Raw genomic sequence first — 20,016 nt, 5'->3', positions numbered from 1 at the left:
TATTTTATTTCTGTTGATTTGGCGAATTAAAAACAGTTCAATCCAGTATAGAATAATTTTGCATCCTGGGCACAAAATTGAGTGTAATGTTATTTCAATTGTTTTGAGTTGCAGAACAAATAGTTGGCTAATTTCAGCATAACTGATGCAAATGTTGGGTTGACTACAAAAATTTAAAGATGAAAATTTGTCTGTACATAGCATAAGTTTGTCTTTAAAATGTGGGGTATGGTGCAACCAAAGTCCAAATAGCAACAAAACTGCTATCATTAAATTTTCATCATTTTCATACTTCTAAGGTCTATTATTAACTTTCTATGTTTGACAAGGAGAGGTACCGTACTGTCAAATGGCCGTAGTTCTGTACTTTGTCCTTGAAGTGCAAAACTTCCAGATATCTATCCCCTTACTCTGTGCCTCATATATCTGTGTAATGTCTCACCATAACAGACAAGTTGATTCTGTGAATTTTAAGCAAGTTTCTTTCTCTTCCACTTAATTTTCTTTTTTCTTTGACGGAGAGATTCATCTGACTGCCTGTAGTGTGTACTTACCAGTATAGTTCTTCCACTAAATTTGCAGCCTTGTTAACCAATCATTGCTTGCTTGCTTGCTGGCTGGCTTGTAGCCTTTCTGCTTGAGCTGTGATGTAGAAAGTAATTGAATGAGAAATGTACTGTTGCTATGGATATTATGGTCCAGTCATTTCCCCTTAGGGTTGAGTTGTTTTAGGTCATTTAAGGTCATACCTTCACAACTCTCCACCTTTCTCTCTCTCTCACTCTTTGAGTGTCTTTGTGTTCAGTAAAAGAAAGAAAGAAGAAAGTGGAAATATTTATCCCTGACAGGTAAATTGAGAGCTTTGCAAATTGCAATGCTTTAAGCAATTCAATGTTAAAGTGGTTACTGTGCGTTCGTTTCGAAAAAAGAAATACATACATGGAAGATGTTTGATCTGATGTTTTTTTCCTTATTTCTCAATGAATTGTTCGTGGATGAAATATGTCATATGATGACTGAAATGACGGTGATTGTTGTTAAAACCATGGAGCTATTAAGGAAAACTAAACGGCTTAAAAATGATGAAATTTTGAAAATATTTTCAAAAAAACGGCTCTCATCATAAGAAATAGACCATGCCCAGATGTGAGTTAACTAATGAATATGCAACACTAAACAGCGACGTTATCAGTGGTGTATACATGCATACTACTCACGTTTTAGTTTTAGATACCAAATTGGAGTTAAAATGTTGAAATTGTTATCCATAAGCCCTTGCGGCCTCCCCCCCCCCAAAAAAAAAATAACTGCCTCATGGCCTGTATTTATTTATTCATTCAACCCCATGGTCTGGTTATTTCTATACCAGCAGCAGTATTCCGTACTGATATTGGTAATTAATGCATTGCTAAGGTATGTATACTGTACATATATATATTACACAATTCTGTGAGATAGTAGCAGGCTTAGTGATACCAGTTGTTTTCATCCCGACCTAATTCTTCCTGAGCTGCGTTAGGTTTTTATCACAGGACAACTATTTCCTGTAGTACTGTTGAAAGGCCTACTGGTACTACCAGTAGTAGTAGCCCAGGTAATATTAGTAGCCTAGTCAGAGACCTAGTGCTAATATCTAGTTACACTATATTGCCTAATCAGAGAGAGATTGTGATGTCAGATATAAGCAGCTTTTAAAACAAAGTTCCATTTCTTGAAAATGAACAATTTTAGGATCTTATTTCAAAACACACAGAATCACTTTTAAGCAAGTAATCTGAAAGCTGTATAGTATTTTCTGTGTGTGTGGGATTTTTTCATTTTTAGTCATTTTGAGCAAACCCATCTACAGGACTGCAATACTCAAGATTTGTTGCAGTAATATCCTACTTAATAGAGATAAAAGAGGTCTTTAAATGGTTAATGAAGGTTCCATTAATAAGTCATTAACAGAGGAATATTCTCATGCAATGGCCCACTCACAAAAGTTACTAGTTTAACGACTTTGCGTGCGTAGACACATTAGGGTCCTGATTCTTCCATCAGTTTTCCAACTTGTAAAATGTTTAGCATTGCAGTGTTTGTAACATACCTATGTGTGAGAACATTGGTAGAGTCTGAAGATAAAGCCATACAGTAATGAGTACAGTAGTTTCACACACACACCACATTACATTACAGTGTACATGCTTAACCACTCTCTTTGCAAACACTGAATTTCATCACTTATATATATTGTGAGATCATGATGATGAAAGTTAGGGAAAGGTTCTGGATTTATTGATTTGCCCAGCACATATGTGCAGTATTTTAATTAAATACAGGCTGCGACCAAAGACTTTCCTGGTCTGAACAGGTCATAAGTTTAGCTCTCTTTGTCTCTGCAGATATCAGCTGTTCATATTATATACTATGTGACATCATACATTCTAGTACTTAGCATGTACTGTACATTCTATGAGCTAACTCTGTACATTATATGATCACTAAATCCTTTGTCTAGTTGTAATTATTTGCAGATGCTCCAAATTAGTAAAGTGTTCCGCTGTTTTGTTGACTGCTTTGTGTGATAAGTATAATTGAAACAGTTCACATATGAAGAGTTTCAAACTGTACACATACAGTTTGTGTGTGCTGTGTGTAATGAGAGCAAAAGCAGCCTGCAGTGTAGTATAAATACAGTGTACTGTATACGATGTACAGTGATACCTACGTAGCAGCATGCAATGCCCATCTTTTGAATTGCTAAAATTATATTCAAGAACCTTAGCTATTAGTCGTTGTGTACTATTTAGGAGATCTGCTTGATGTAAATTGATTGATCCTTCCTGTATCTACTGTACATACAGTAGTATAAATATACAGCCTGGACAAAATGGTATGAACTATACAGTAAATAGCAGTACTTCATAATGTCATCCAAAATATCATTAACTGCCGCCGACATTGGGCCTGGTGACACTACTGTCTGTTATACTGTAGTATGCTGTAGTTTACTGTAGTATGCTGTAGTTTGCTGTAGTATACTATTCTGTAGTATCTTGTAGTATGCTGTGGTATGTTGTAGTATACTGTACGTTATACTGTAGTATACAGAACCAAATTCAAAGTACTGTACATGTATTCCTACAGTAGTAGGCCTTTAAAAAAAAAAGAAACATGTATTGTTTATGATGGAATACTGTCGTATGACTTTGTTTATAAAATGTCCGTGGTAAAATCTGAAGAATTTCTTTTGCTGGTTGTCCCTCAGACATTATACAGTATGCCTTACATGTTGGTTGTCCAAACAGCAACTTTGGTTGCCCCTGCTCCCTCCCTTCCTCCCCCTCCCCAAAAGCAAATGTATCAGAATATCAATGACCAATACGTACACTGTAGGTGTACATTGGAGTGATATCAATTTATCATTTTACCTATTTGGTGGTATTTAGTTGCAATCCGAATTTGAAGTAAACCTCTACTGTATGTAGTCGTTCGCTGGACTACCTTCACTGCAGAATTTGGTTACAGCGAACAGAAATTTGGTAATTTACTTTGTTCCCCGCTTACCTGTCGCCTCATTGAATGTACATACAGTATCTACTCTCTACAATTGCACTCTTAAAATCTTAATCTACTGTGTTTACATGAAAGGTCGTTGACATTGACAAAAGAAAATAGTTTTAAACAAAATGAGGTGAACTTAGTTAATTTCAAATGTGTTGTACTTACTTAGTGTTGAATATTATTGTAACTTCATGTGATCAAAGCCTAAAGGATATTCTTCATGTTCAGAATTTATATAGAAATGTATGCATTTATTGAATACTTTCAAGAGCAAACTAATACTGTAGAATTTGCAGTAATTACTTAACTGTGTTGAATACCATTATTACTTTATGTGAGATCAAAGGCTAAAGGATATTCTTCATGTTCAGAATTTATATAGAAATGTATGCATTTATTGAATACTTTCAAGAGCAAACTAATACTGTAGAATTTGCAGTAATTACTTAACTGTGTTGAATACCATTATTACTTTATGTGAGATCAAAGGCTAAAGGATATTCTTCATGTTCAGAATTTTTTTATTAGAAATGTATGCATTTATTGAATGGCCTATTTTCAAGAGCAAACTAATACTGTAGCTGAAATGATAAAAACACATTTTGTTTTAAGCTGCATAGATGATTGGGTATGCAGGAAGCCAGTTAAGTAATTCTTATTGGTTAATATTGTACCCAAACCAGTCAGTAAATATATCAGCATACTGTGCTTGCTTATGGTACTACTGTATTTGATAAATTGCAGGTTGACAATTAAATGGACTAAATGAATTAAAACGGATAATATATTAAATTATGTTTAATCGATTCACAAATTGATTCATATTTTTGTTCTTTTGTTCTACAGGGCATATTCATTAGTGGATTCGTCAAGGGTCTCCACGTTTCTCATCTCAATTTTACTTATTGTTTATGGAAGTTTCAGGTGAGGGTACTCTTTCTTTTAGTCACTTTCCGTTTTACATATCGTGCCATAGAAGGGAGGGGAGTATATAGGATATATCACTACACTTAATTAAAAGGTTGATATCTTGGTTGTTATGTAGTTATTGACCAGGGATGGAAAAAGGTGGCACATTTTTGCTGACATTGTTCCATTTACTAAATGAACTACTGTACTTTACATACAAATTTAGAAAACTTGATGGATTTTAAAAAGCTCAGTGAAGTGACCATTGCTAAGGTCACCATGGGAGTGATATAGGTCTTGGAAAAAAAGAGAAAAGTTCCGTTACTAGATGCAGGTTCCAAACCCAGAGGATACGTTCACGAAATACTGTAAAATGCCTATGTTGATAATTACTGTATTGTGTCATTTATTTGGGTGTGCTTCAGTGTTGTGTACAGTATACACATGTTTTAATATGCATAGCAATTTGAAAATACATTCTTTTCCTTTGTTCTTCTTCTTTAGATCACTTAACATGGAACAGGAGGAGAGAAAAGATAGAGAGCCGTCGCCCCCTTTCCCACCTGGTCAGGCAAACCCCAATCCATCTGTAAATGACAACTGTAAGTACAATTAATTAAAAGCTTGTGTAATTAATTAAAGGGAAGTTATTGTTAGAGCTGTGGGATTGAGCAGTTGAGTGTTAAAAGTCTGTCTGGGAGGCCATTGTGTTTGGATGCTCTATATCTGGGGTGGGCAATCTATGGCCCACGGGCCACATGCGGCCCGCCAGTGAGTTTTTTTGCGGCCCGTGAGATGTCTCAAGAAAAATTAAAAAATTAAATCTAATTTTAAATCATCACAAAGAACGAGCTAGCTGCTTAGAATTTATTGGCACTAATGATGCTGTCAGGTAGGCCTATTATCCTCAATAATTATCAACTGTACTGTATTGACATTATGTTTTGTGAATACAGATTAAGTACACACACCTATTGCTTGAAAGTCCTCGGCATCAATGGTTTGAACAGCAGAACGTTGGTTAGGTGTGGCCCAGTCAAAATTTTACTCCTGATATCTGGCCCAATCATTCAAAAAGGTTGCCCACCTCTGCTCTATATTGATACCGTGCATCAAGCAAGAACACATGGTTCATAAATCAGGTGGGATGTATATATTATGTGGACAGCAAGAAATGACAATGATGAGTATATTTTCGGCTTTCTCAAAACAAAGGATTTTGTTTGTTTTATTCCAATTGCTCAATATAATCAAAGTTTTTGTAACCCTTGGGCCTGTAAGGAGGTTTGACTGAAGAAAAGCTTATCTATGGTGCTAGAGCTGTGACTGAAGTTAAAATCAGAAAAATCAGTTCTGGGATTAGGTTCTGGAGGTTTGAGCAAACAAGAAGCCATAAATCCATATTGAGATGTAAGAGGATTTCACAATGTTCAGGCACTGGAAAGTAAATTCACCAAAAATTGCCATAGTTTTACCATTTGGGAGAAGAAATGACTTCTTTTAGATGATTGTGTGTGTGTGGGTTTTTTTGTTATATATATTCTTCATAGATTATGTTAATATGATTTGGCTGTAAATTGACTAGATCAAATCCCATATGACGGACACATCTGGACAGCTTTCTTATATATTTGTCACCTGCCTTTGGGTCGCACATTGTAAATAATAAATCAACCTACATGTTTTAAATCTAATTCATCCATCACGGATTATACCCTGAAGAGAAGAATCTGGGAAAGTTGCAGAAAGCAGCTGGCATGTGTTTTACTTGATGAGTGGCGAATACATCTCCTGAACCTAGTAAATATGAGGACAAAATAAAACTTGTCAGTTTATGCATTCCTGTCATGTACAGCAGATATTTAAACAAGTACAGTAAGTACTGTCAGTTAAATGGTATGGATTTGGGGTCAGTTGCTACTTTTTGGGGGAAAAAGGGAATAATTTCAAAGCTTACGCAAATAGGCTTATCCCCATAGTACTTGAGATCTTGATATAGCCTAATATGTGTAGCAGACTCTAGGTGGAACTTGCTATCCTTTCATTCATTACCAGCTGAGTGCACCATTTTTTCTGGGAGAAGAATGGTTTATAGCCATATTTGTTCGTAACAAGTCGAGTGAAAACTTGAGTAGATCAGCATATTGAGAATTGCTCTTTGCATTTCATACTTTCAGTAAATGAAATGCTTCAAGGCCATCTGTTTTAAGGGTTGTTTCAGTGGCTGGAGTTCATAGATAAGCAAATGGGTTGGAAATATGTATCATGGATAATTTTTTTTTAATGTTTAATTTTTTGAAGGCATCTGGCAACAGAAAAGTTAGTGATGGTCATGATGGCATTGATTGAGGTAGACTTATACAAGACATTAAATACAATGGTTTCCTTATATATCTCATTTTGTTTTCTTAAAAGTGACAATTTATAAGCATGGTAGATCTAACAATTCATCAATACAGCTGTACTTTTCAAATTAGTCTAGCACTTCAGACCATGAGGTCAGTTCCTCATAATTAACACCAGTCTCAATAACAAAATGGAGAATTTTTTTTATGGCCTCAGATAACATGTTTTCAACGCATCAAAAATGTTTGCACCAGGCATATTGGTCTTGGATGTCATACATGGAGGAGGGGTACTCTGTAAATGTTTGAAAATGTTACAAAATGAATTGGCAAAGAATATATAATTTACTTCGTTCCCCACTTACCTGTCTCCCCACAACCTATGCCCCGCATTCTACCGTGACTAGAATGCCCTGGTAATCTTTTAACACTGAGCTGTGCTCATATCCTCACAACCCTTTGTATGTGTATACATACCATGTGATACCTGACTGTGATATCCGAGCAAAGGTCAAACTTCCAGTGTTTCTTGAAGAGGTTAAACCTTCTGAACAAGGTGAAGTGTGCAATGCCAATCTGAACCCAAAAGATATCAATATTTGGAGTAGAGTATGTACCTATATACAGAATTATTTGCGTCACCTATAGATGTACTTTCTTGGCTGTGCACCCAAACTACTAAGTAGCAAGTGGCTCTAGGTATAGTATTTAGCACTGTACGTGACTGTACTGTGTATGGACTGTACTGTTTATGTGCCTTTACTATGTATGTACTGTGTATGTGCCTTGTATGTAAGTTGTGTATGTGTCTTTACTATGTATGTACTGTGTATGTACTGTAAGTGACAATTGCATTCAATAAAAGCTGATAATGCAGTACTCATCTCACAGCACGTTCTTAAAGCAGCATTTTGCGTCCTTTTCTATGATTTTTCTCAACCTCACTGACTCCACTATGCCATAACGACATACATAACTAGCTTGTCTATTTATATTTCACTTCAAATGGTGGCATAAAAGTCGAAAAAATTGCAACTTTCAACTTTGTTGTTCTCCAAGATATTTTCCGTTGGGAACCCAATAAACCTCGCCCATAATATGAATATTTAAACACTACGGACGTCATTGACAGATACGTAATATAACGCCACGCTTGATTTGTGTACAGTCTATATGGCAGTTGTACCAGGGAGTTGCATAACAACTCCTTGGTTGTACCAAGGCAAAGTCTTGAATCTATTTTTAGCAACGGCTCATAACTAAACCTGCATCTCTGATTGGTTGAATTCAAACTAGTGGGTTTGGGAACTGAATGCGATTAATTTTGTATGTGGTATACTCGCCAATTAACGTTTTTGGCAGGGAAAAACTTGGCTAATATCTTAATTTGCTGTTTTGTGATTTGATGCATGTAAAAAACTCGATGGACATGTCAAAAAAGTAGAAAACGGCGATCAAACGCAAAATGCTCATGAATAAACATACTATTCACTGATTGGTGGATTTCAAACTAGTGGATTTGGAGATAATAAAACTTTGTCGAGGACACTTTTACTCGTTATCGACATAAATAGTTAATTACTCGCTAATTAACGCTCTTGGCAGGGTGAAACTTGGATGGTATCTTAGTTTGCTGTTTTATGATTGATACATCTAAAAAAATCGATGCACATGTTAAAAAGGTGGAAAAAAGCGACCCAAGGCAAAATGCTGCTTTAAACACAAATCACATACATGTGTTGAACTTATTCTACAGTGATTTCTTTAATACTGGCAAGTACTACAAAGTTGGTAACATTGCTAACATTGTTAAGTCTAACAACGCCATGATCCAGAGTAACATCAGAATTATGATGGTGTGAACTGTACGTACCTTGTAGTTTATGGCTGTAAAGGCAGAGGAATGGACATATCATGATGACAAGGAATTGAAGGGGCATATGAGGGCCTGATAGATGCATTGGTGTGCGACAGTGATCCTAACAGCTTTGCATTTCTTGCAAGCCCATTATGTTTCTTACTGGTAGTTGCTCACATTTCATTTTGCCCAATTCACCAATTGTGGAGGGTTTACCAAATACAGTACCCTTGTGCTCTTCTCAGTGAAAACCAATTCCCTTAAAACCTCTTCAGTACCTCTATATACTGGTTGTTATCCCCACAATGAAAATCCTCAGGACAACAAGAGCAAAATTGGAACCTGTTACTGAATACTGTACCTCTTTGTCAATAGTAAAATTATTGTGGCTGGTATGAATGTACACCCATACAGTATACTACAATGTGTGGAGCCAATACCATGTATTGCAGCAGAGCGTGACTGAAACATCTGTTGTTTTTGTAGCAGAACCACATCTTTGTTGAGTCAGTCACTTGCTTTTTCCCTTTAATAATATGAGAGGTCAAGAGCTATGACTCAGGTGAATTTAAGGAATATATATGATGGATGGAAAAAATGTTGAGTCCACATGTGCAGTCCCCGTCAATATTTCCTTAAAGTTTTTACCGACAGCGCTCGGGTTCGGTATATCATATTGATTCTACTCGGTCCCTTTAATAATAATAGTTCAAAAGCACTGACTCAGGTGTGCAAATGACTTAATGTATGAAGGATGGAATTTAGTTTATTAGTCTCCACCATATTGAGCCAAATTGGCTAATACATACTTTCTAATCATTTGACAAAGCTATGTACATAACATAATTAATATTCATGAAGTCAGACCTAATACCGGTGCTGTGGCCAAGTGGATACAGGGGGTGGCATTTGAAACAATGAGGCTTAGCAATGGGGAGGTTCCGGGTTGGGCTGGGTCATACTGTAGTAAGGTGGGTTTTTCATCCAAGAGCAATCTACGGTTTTCCCATCTGAAATTACTCTCTAAAATTGAAAAGATTCCAAATTTGAGTTAAATTGAATTGGAATTAATTTTGACTTAAATTGCAATTTGCATTGAAAACCACCCAACGTGTTAGTTGTAATCCATAAGCCCTCGCTAGTTTTCCCTCATTTTTGGGTTACTTAAGTGTCATAAAATAACTGCTGATTATTATTAATTATTATTAAAACAGACAAAAGTTTTCACCCAGCTGTCAAATTATCTTCAGTCTTGTGTCAAAAGCCAAAATACACAGTATCAGTTTATCTTATAAGCCTTAAAGCCCATGTTATCCAATTTTCATTTCAATTATTTTGTAATAGCTTAAACTTGGCCTTCCAAGTACAGTACTGTAGTCAAACAGAGGTCATTTGGCTTTATAACTTACCTATTGTGCCTACAGTGTCTCTGCTAATGTATTGTCACGCTGTATGCTTTCACAGAGTCTATGAGTACATAAAGTACCCCTTGACAAGATGCCAGATATTGAATGACAGGAGAAAACCATAGCAGTAATTTGCCAACTTAACCATCATTAACTTTATTACCATATGTTCTTCTGGAAGCTGCAACATCTCTGTAGTTGATAACTAATAAATATAATGACCTTTTTATATGATCAATATATTTTACAGTACAAGGACACACTACTGTATATAGTACAGCAGTATAGCAGTGGAAGTTTGAGATTCTGTAATCTTGTAATGGACCTGTGTATTTACTGTACACAGGTCCATGACAAGATAGTATGTCTGACTCAAGATTGATCTGTGTGATTGTACTTGTGCGACAAAGTCCAGCAAAACATGTTTGAATGGATCATGTTATAGTTTAAGGCTGTGATGGTAATCATATTTACTGTAACCCCAACAGGAAAACACATGGTCCAATATAATGAAAAAATTGACAGTTTTCAGCTTCCGTGTACCTGTGTTAGAATCGGCTGTCCTGGAGGTCAAAGTTATTACTGTATGAAAGTGGTTGGATTATATTTTGCCTTGGTGGTGATGAATTGTTTAGTATTGATATTGCAATGCAACCTGGAAGTACTGTGTAAGGCTTAATCTCAGATTTGGTTGTGTTCCGTATAAACCAGAGTTCAACAGATACTGTCCGTTTGATTGATGTGTGTAATGTGGGTACATGTATATCTTGTGTGTAGTCCCCTAATACTTGTTAACACAATATCTCAAGAAGGGGAATGTTGACAAAAAATGCCATGCTGGGTATGTGGGGTATGCTCATAATGAGAACTTTCTAGGGTTTTGGTGCAGGTCAAAAGGAAAGTTTGAGATTAGCAGATGGCAAAATGATATAATCTTAATTTAAGTAAATATTAGTATCCCAAAGACCATAATTGGACAAATTTGTGATATGCAAGGTGCAATGCCCTTGATTATGCTAACCACCTAAAAACTTTTGAGAAGGTCATTTGAGGTCAGCAGAGAACAAATCTAATGTTATTTTAATATGTACAACATGTACTGTATATCCATCAACAGTACTGTAGTTCTACAGTGGATACTTATATAGAAATATATAGATGTACAGTATATATATAGATGTATAGATACATATATAGATGTATATTTCAATTATATATATATACACATACATATATATTACCTCTACAATGTAGAACTGAACATACCTGAACTTTGATGATCCCTGGATTCCCCAGCTGGTTAGCCTCTATCACAAGTGTGCAGGAAACCTGAGAAGAGCTGAATAGATTCTGAACAGTGAAATCAATACATATTGAGTCCTGAACATGAACTACAATAAATAAATAAATCCATGGTAATGTTACCCTAGTAAGTTTGACTCTCTAAATGATGTATAGGATTTTGTTCTATTCCAAGAAGTTTATGAACTTGGTGCTTTTGATTTTGCATAAAAAGAAAGGGAAACAATATCTAACCTTGTAGTGAAGGAAGAACTAGAAAAATGCTCACTACAGTGTTGTATGCACTGTAGTGTACACACTATCTGTAAGGGTCATTAAAATATAATCCTGCTCTATGTGATATATAGAACATTCAAAGCATATATCTCAAATGATGACTGCAGGTGCAACATTTGTGGGTTTTGTTGTTATTATTTTTTCAAGTTTAAGAGAGAAAATGAAATAGTAGGGAATGGTTTTGATCCATTTCAAGATAGTACCAATTGAACTTCCTTGAAAGTAGCTACTGTATGTCTATTAATAGTAAAACGTTTTGGAATGCTTCCTTTTAAAGCAGAATTGATTCATGTTTTCAAATCCTCAGGCCTGCTCTAGGTAAAGCATCCACTATCAAAAATAGATAAAACATTAATTAATAAATCTATCATAGCATGTTCTACTTGTTCTTGTTTCCAGACATTTTGTCCATTGATACAATGTCTAAATAAGAATATGGAAATCAATTTTGTTACTCTTTGCTATATTTTTCTCGGTGACCTATTCTTGCTTGCTGACACACAACAATGGAGTCGATCTGCCTACAGTACTATAATTCTAATCGCTAACATTGATCAGGCCTCTGAAGTCTAAAGGTTCATTAATTCTCAAAACATTAAATATGTTTTAGAATATGTGTAACCTATACACAAATCATTGCCAGAGACTTAACAGTGCTAGGTCAAACAACACTACATGATCCTAACACAAATACTGTAATGCATCAGATGCTAACGTGCAACTAACAGTAGCACTTAAAGGCATTGAGACTCGCCCCAAACCGTGTGCCACGCTCTGAAAAAGTTAACTTTCCATTGCTTGCAAGTGAAGTTTTCTGCTTGTCGCTATAAAATGCAGACAGTAATGAAACGTGATATATACCTTGTTTTCTTTAGCTGCACATGAGATGTCCATCGCTGTATCATTTGTACACTGTGCTGTGGGCATTGAATGCAGCTTGTGTATTGACTGTACACTAGTGTCTAATAACCGAAGGTAGCAAGCAGTGTGCATATTTTCTGGGATTGATGGTGGTGTCTAACACTTCTGTTACACCTCATATGAAACTAGGTCAGATTACCGGCATTAGACGTTGGTCTTTGCGCGAGTCTTCACACCCTTTAACACTGACTGTATCAACCATCTATACTGTAGTTGGTCTATAATATATGAAGGCATTGGCATTACATAAAAGTTAAGAACCAATCAGTGTCGTGCGGTCTGTTTGGCATATATACTGTACATGGCCAGCTCTCTGTCAATTGTCTTTCCAATTTCATTTCTGCCTATTTTGATATACTGTGTATTACCAGTGTTATTATCTAAAGGTACATGTTGAATCATCCACTGGTTTCAGTGGTTTGTTCATTAGGATTAATCATAGCTTGAAGCTTTTGCATTAACACGATGGGGGTAAATTGCATCAAGGTCATCCATTTCCAGATGTCTTCCTGAAAACAGGAAGTAATATTATCCATCTGCAGTCTATAGAATCACCATTACAATGTATCTATTAGCATTGACTATCAACACCAATTTGTAGGTTAGTGTGTGGCTGGACATGTAATCTGGGACTATTATAGTGTGTGACCAGAAGTCAGGACAGACTATAGGCTATTACCTGCAAATAAAGATGGTGGTTTCTGAAATTTACTTCGTTCCCCACTTACCTGTCTCCCCACAACCTATGCACCGCATTCTACCGTGTCTAGAATGCCCTGGTAATCTTTTAACACTGTACACCCTCACTGGCCCTAATGGCCTTCCTTCATTTTTCTACCCACAAAATGTCTCACTGTGTTTTTCGGAGTTAGAAAAATTTTCGCGAAATTCGCCCGGATTACCTTGGATTTATACTCTAGAAGTTTCCTATCAGGACTTCTGCACTTCCAAGGATCTTTTCCAGCCTGATAAGTATCCTTTTCTTGTAGGGAAGGGTGTTTTTGGGGGCTGTTTTTAGTGTACACTCTCGCCCATGCGTTAGTTTTTTCTTACGTAACGTTTTTAGGGTAACAGGTAGTAGCTCTGCGAGACTACTTCGTTCGTTGCCTATACCGCCTTGTTTACGCGGATAGGCATATATTGTGGGGAGACAGGTTGTGGGGAGACAGGTAAGTGGGTCACTCGTAAATATATAAACCAGTAAGTTTTATAATAACATGAAGTAATATCCTATGACTGTTTACAGGATCCCCATTACGATATATATCTATTATCATAAAGTATAGACATCAATTTGTAGGTTTGTGTGTGCCTGGAAATGTGATCTGGGACTCTTATAATGTGTGCCCAGAAGTCATTGCAGACTATAGGCTATTACTTGGAAATGGAGATTGTGGTTTCTGAAAACAAAAGGTAATTTATCCTTTGACTTTTTACAGGATCCCAATTATGATATTACCACAACTCTATATAAATCAATTGGTAGGTTAGTGTGTGCCTAGAAATGTGATCTAGGACTCTTATAATGTGTGTCCAGAAGTTAGGGCAGACTATAGGCCGTAACTGCTTGTCATTTGTTGAACACAACCTTGAAGGTCATCTGCTGATCACGGGTCAAGCCATGAGCTCTGTGTACCTTACAACTTTAACAACAAGCACCAAGGTTCTGATCCTTTGTCTTGCTGGACATTGAAAGATTATAGGAAAGGATTTGTATATCCTTATCAGTGATTTAATTGCTTGGATAGTGTCCATAAGTGAGTGCTACACATACCTCTGTAATGGTCAAGGGAGCTCTAGTCCTCTTTGACTTAATGACTCCTGAAGAAATTAAACTCAGCTGCCAAATGTCAATCAAGAAACTGGAAACATTACAGAATGGAAATCACAAACAGGCTCTAGGGCTTTCTGGTCTGTAACAGGCATTAACTTCGTGCATGGGTTACAATACTTACATTTACAGTTCAACAGAAAGTAGACCCTTCTACATGTGTGTAGAAATAACAGAGAAGATGTAATGTCACATAATGTATATGAGATGTAATTAAAGGGAGGGTTGCATATATTCAAAGTGTGAAAAAGGTTCAGTATCTTTTAAATAGGTATATTATGAAATAAGTTACCTTAGAAGCATTTTGTATAAAAGGGATTTACTACAGAATAACCTTATCCGCTTTCCCCACCCCGGTTCCAATCCCACCGACACCCACCCCCCACCTCTATCCAAACTGCAGTCCTATATATGTCAACCCCACTTCACAATTTAAATAAAATTGCTGACAGTACTATGTCATCTTCTCTGCATTGTACCAGTTTTGACATACTGGAAATTTACTTTGGGTCAAAATTTTGGTAAAGACACGTACAGTACATGTTCCTTGGACAAATGAAGGAAACGATCTCCAAACAAACCAACAATTTCGTATTGACATGGGGAATTAAAGTGATTTATCGGTAGTACAAAAGCAATGCCAGGAAAAAAACATGGATCATCAGGAAATACCGGTCCTGATAACTTCCTCCTTGACACACATTCCTCATTCAAGACAAACATTCACCTGTGACCAGAGGGTCAGTCACAGAACAGACTATAAAGTAGCTGAGGGCATCTATCCAGTAACATTGAACAAAACTACTGTATGTACTTATCCTACGGTATAGCTACATGTATGGAACCTATTCAGGAAGTGTCTATACTGTAAAGCACACTCTGTGAACTTTGCTTTTGTCATTTCTGTGGTGATATTACCTGTATGTGATCTATATAGTACAAGGCTCTTGCAGTCACAGAAATCCTAAGAAAAGCGAATATTTTAACCTTTGGTATCTATCATCAATTCCTGTTAGGACCATTCCATCTTCTATTGATGAATAACAATTGACTCATTTACATAAAACAAAACATACTATTTGTCTTCATTGTGTTAAATTTTTTTCTTTGTTTCTTTTCTTTGCAGACCACAACATAGATACAACTCAAGCTATGTTCCTTCCGATAGGTGCTTCCGTCTCCCTTCTAGTGATGTTTTTCTTCTTTGACTCAATGCAGATGGTCTTCGCTGTTTGTACAGCAGGTAACTTTGAAAAGGATAAAAACAACTTTCACTTTCCTTTGATGCGTTTTAACCATACTGAACTATTACATGTTAATGAATCTTCCCGCAGTGCCGGTAGACTTTTTATCGAGTGCTGTAACCTTTGTATCCAAATCTGACATTTTGAAGTCTGTGTACAAAACCACATTTCTTACAGAGCTGTTCTTAAGGGTGATTCTTTAAACTGTCTCCTGCTTCCCCGACCCTCAATCCCCCCTCCCCCTCCAAAAAAAAAAACATGTAATATTTCTAAAAGTAACAAGTAAAGGAATAATTGGTAAACGGGCAAATAGACAAGAGGAGGAGATACGTAACGTAATGGCTCGTAACTAATATTCAGTTTTTTTTACAGCATATATCCACAGCCCAACCTTACATCAAAGGTTCTCAATGAGCTAACAGCTTTGTTTAGGGATGGACGTCACATATCTGTTTGTCTATTATTACTGTACGTGATGGAGATAGAGCTTAGCCTGCCATCGTTGGAGAAAAGAAATTCAACCATCGTCATTCATCTAAATGTGATAGATAGTTTCCTTCAACGTAGGCTTAAATTGTGAGCAACAAACATTCATGTTTCTAAGCTGCTGTGATTTGGATCAACTTCTCATTTTAGTCGACTTTAAGGTTATCTTTCTGAGGCATCGAGTTTAGTCAAAAGGCATTCTTGCATCGCTGAGGTTGTTGAACCAAACATATCATTGAACCTGTTAATCACAGAGAAGATTCTAATTACCATTCCAGTTGATACAGGATACTGGAGAGAGAGAGAGACTGTTATTTTTTACATCTAGCTATAAAATCTGGTGGATCTAGCCGTACATGTTGGGATCACAGTTTTACTGTGGTCTAGTAGGGTTGATGACAAATTTTGTGACAAAGAATTCGTATGGACATGGACAGTGTGGCAGGAATTGAAAACATAAGCGAAACCGATTTCTTCTCAAACTGGTTGCATCTTTTATAATAATAATAATAATAAATGAGACTTATAGCGCCAAATCAGGAGGCAAAAGCCACTGCTCACGGCGCTTTACAAAGAAAGCAGATTAATTTACAAAAGAACAAATGAACAGATGGGTTTTAAGAAGACTTTTGTGTGTGTTATGAGAGAAAGTTTGCTCTTTTTGGACCTGCTGGGAGGGATGTGACAAAGCAAAGGTTTAATACATGTGAATCTGTCTCTCTTGTAGAAATGGAGTAAATATTGCTGAGTATTCTAGTATAAAAATTAACCCTTTCGGTTAATTTACTGAGTATCTGGGTTTGAGGTAACTTACACAAGTTAGTGGGACGGATCAAATCTTCACACTTGAGCTGTTACACACTTACGTTAACTAGATATGCACAGTTTGCTTCGTGTAGGGATTCAGCGTTCGTCGAAAGCTCTTTTATTTCTCTCCGAATATAAATTTGACTATATACATCAACTAAAAACCCACTTGATAATTACATTCATACTGCAATTAAATATATTATCAATTTAAATAAATTTACATACAATATTATACATGACCAATTATCATATATACAACAACTAGGCTGATAAACAGAAATGAACGGAGCCTTCGTGCAAAGCAATGTACATATTTTCCGGTCCGACCCAGAATTATTTTGGTTTTCGTGTCTTATAAATGAGTGTTTCATCCATAAAGTCTGTATAGTAGTACAATCACGCACTGCATAACCAGACGAGTGATACTATCTACTACCACTATAGATTACAGTATGTGCAATAGTTTGTGATCCAATACAGTTACTCAAGGTAAAAGTTTTGCAATCAGCTTTGCATATCTATATATATATATTCCAGTTTCAACTAGACGGAGACACCATACACATTGTGTAGACTACTGCTTTACATATAATGTTAACTACATGCCTCCTGGCTAGATTGATCAATACTCATCACAGAAAGGGGGTTGAGAAATTCCTTGTTATTCATATATTTATAGAATATGGTTCGATAAAAGTGATTTAAAGTGGTAGAATAAAAATCAGCAGAAAGGATTTTTTATAGCTTTCAGTCACCGCCCAGCTTGTTGTGCAAGCATGCAGCTATGGTTATCTATTTATAGTCAGGGTAGTGTACTTCAAAAGGTAGCAAAATTAGAAATTTGAGGGCATTTTTTCCAAGTCGTGATCAGAATTGAAACGCACCCTCATATTCATGTCCAAAAATGCATTTAACAATGATTTTTTTGCTGTTGACTTGAAAATCATTATTTTTTTTTAAAGTGAGTGGACGTGATGTTTGGATCCTGGCAGGATCAATATAGACTTATCGAAATGAAAACAGACTTCAGGAGATAAATTTAAAAGAGGTAGATGAGACAGACAGATAACATTGGGCAGACATCTAGTTAACATTGGACAAACAAAAAAGCAAAATGAGTGAGATCAAGTGAAAAGGGGAACAGAGGAATGCTCTAAATGGATATTTACCCACACAGGATTTTTCGCATATATTAAAGCAGCAATCTGTGCTTGAATAGTATTGACATTAATTCTGACAATATCTCTTGATGTGGGTTAAATTAATGAGAATTAAAAATGGCATTTGTGTGTATGGTATAAATTGCTTAATATAAACAACTATCTTTAATGTCTCCTTGGATTCACTTACCTGTGTCCATCGCTACTAAACTTCAAAGCTTTATGTGTAGATTTTATGATATTTAACTGGATGGTCCAAAATGAAATAAATTGATAAAACAAACCAAGAACAGTTTCCAAAAAAGCACTCACCAAAATGTGATGGTTTATATGTGATTCCAAAATGTCCTTTATGCCTCTTAAAATGCATTCATTATTAATTCTCCCAGCAAATGTGGCCATTATGTTGACATTTGAGTGACGCTCTATCTACCATATCGCTATAATGAATTTTCCAATTAACATATATACAGGTCTGTTTATAATTTTAGTCATTAAAATCAGTCTTATATTTTTCAATGTCAAAGACATATTCGTCCAGCCCCTTGAGATGCATATTTTGCATAAACTTGATACAGTAAAAGATAGCACTCACTGTATGGAGTTTCATACAAGCAAATAAACAAACTTTTGAGAACAGAGATGTGTGTTTCCTGGTAAGGTAATATCTGGAAACATTTTCAATGAGTCCTTTCTGCCTGTTGTCGTTGTTTTTAATATTTTCTTCTTTGCGTCTGTCTGTGCAGACAGTATAAATCATGTATTTTTTTCCTTCTTTTTCTTTTTTCCCATTCACAGTACTAGCAACTGTTGCATTTGCCTTCTTGCTTTTACCAATGTGTCAGTATATCATGGGGAACTGCTCTACGGGAACAAAGTGAGTACTCGTCTTGTGCCCACACACTACTAAATGTTCAATTAGTATGTGTGAATAAACATACATTTGGAAAAAAAATTCCTAACAATTTTTTTTATTTTTTACGTTACGCTACATATTTTGGAAATGCAATTTGCGTAGTCAAAGTTGGGTTCTTCTATGGCTGTTATTTTCATTTGATTTTACTCTGGAATAAAGTATATAAAAAAAATGACCACGATCAACTCTAAAAGCTGCTTTAAACTATGGAGGATTGTAAGTGCCATTGCGCCTAGTACATAACAAGACATTTCATGCATAGTTAATGTAATTTCTTTATAAACGATGTAATGCTTGATAGGGTGAACCTTTTCACTAACAGTGTGAATACCTTGTTTTATTATTGTTATTGCTGTAACCATGCTTGTTAAACTTTGTTATTATACTGAAAAGAAAAAAGAAGTGGTCTGTAAGTATTGGTGCATCTGAATTACTGAACCGTTGCAGAAAAATGTGCAAGTTCTAGTTGATACTATCATTATACTATCACGATGCATGGATGCACATCGTACAAGGCAAGATTATTCCTATTTGGAGCCAGTGTATCTAATTGTTTGGTTCTAAATTTAGATCGTTGCACAGATTTTGTCTAAATAGTTGACTATGTTAAATGTGGATAGATGTAGCATTGTTGGGTGTGATGCATTATCTGCTTGCTCACCGCTATAGTGGAAGGATAAAACTAGTTGCATACAGCGAAGGGCGTAGGAACCGGGGGGGGGGCTGGGGAGGGCGCCAGCCCCCCGGTGAAAAATATGGGGGGGCGGAAGTATCACTCCGCCCCCCGCTCCGCAAGTCAGAAAACCCTTTTTCATTTCCAAATGAGAAAAAAATCTCATTTGGAGCACCAAATTGCATCTAAGGCCAGGTGAAAATGCAAAATTATTTACAAAATGGAGTGGGATGTTGAAGTGTGCTATATTGCACCAAATTGCATCTGAGGCCACCTGGAAATGCAAAAAAAATCCAAAGGGGAGGGGACACCCCTCCCCCAGGCCAGCCATCA

The 20,016-nt window shown here is 36.2% G+C and overlaps 1 protein-coding gene and 1 long non-coding RNA gene across 2 annotated transcripts in view; both read left to right on the top strand.

Moving 5' to 3' along the window:
- Positions 1 to 20,016, top strand: part of LOC139980655 (uncharacterized) — a 137,270-nt gene that overhangs the window by 79,313 nt on the left and 37,941 nt on the right. The gene's annotated exons all lie outside the window — the stretch shown is intronic.
- LOC139980535 (signal peptide peptidase-like 3) overlaps positions 1 to 20,016 on the top strand; it is a 64,286-nt gene that overhangs the window by 10,034 nt on the left and 34,236 nt on the right. Inside the window, exons 2-5 of the mRNA XM_071992246.1 lie at positions 4,393 to 4,470; positions 4,960 to 5,057; positions 15,521 to 15,637; positions 18,893 to 18,971. Of these exons, the coding sequence (XP_071848347.1) occupies positions 4,393 to 4,470; positions 4,960 to 5,057; positions 15,521 to 15,637; positions 18,893 to 18,971 (372 nt within the window). The remainder of the gene's footprint in view (positions 1 to 4,392; positions 4,471 to 4,959; positions 5,058 to 15,520; positions 15,638 to 18,892; positions 18,972 to 20,016) is intronic.

The sequence above is a fragment of the Apostichopus japonicus genome, chromosome 15 (genome assembly GCF_037975245.1).
Source record: "Apostichopus japonicus isolate 1M-3 chromosome 15, ASM3797524v1, whole genome shotgun sequence".
NCBI lineage: Eukaryota > Metazoa > Echinodermata > Holothuroidea > Aspidochirotida > Stichopodidae > Apostichopus > Apostichopus japonicus.
This window is presented reverse-complemented; position numbering and strand designations above follow the sequence as displayed.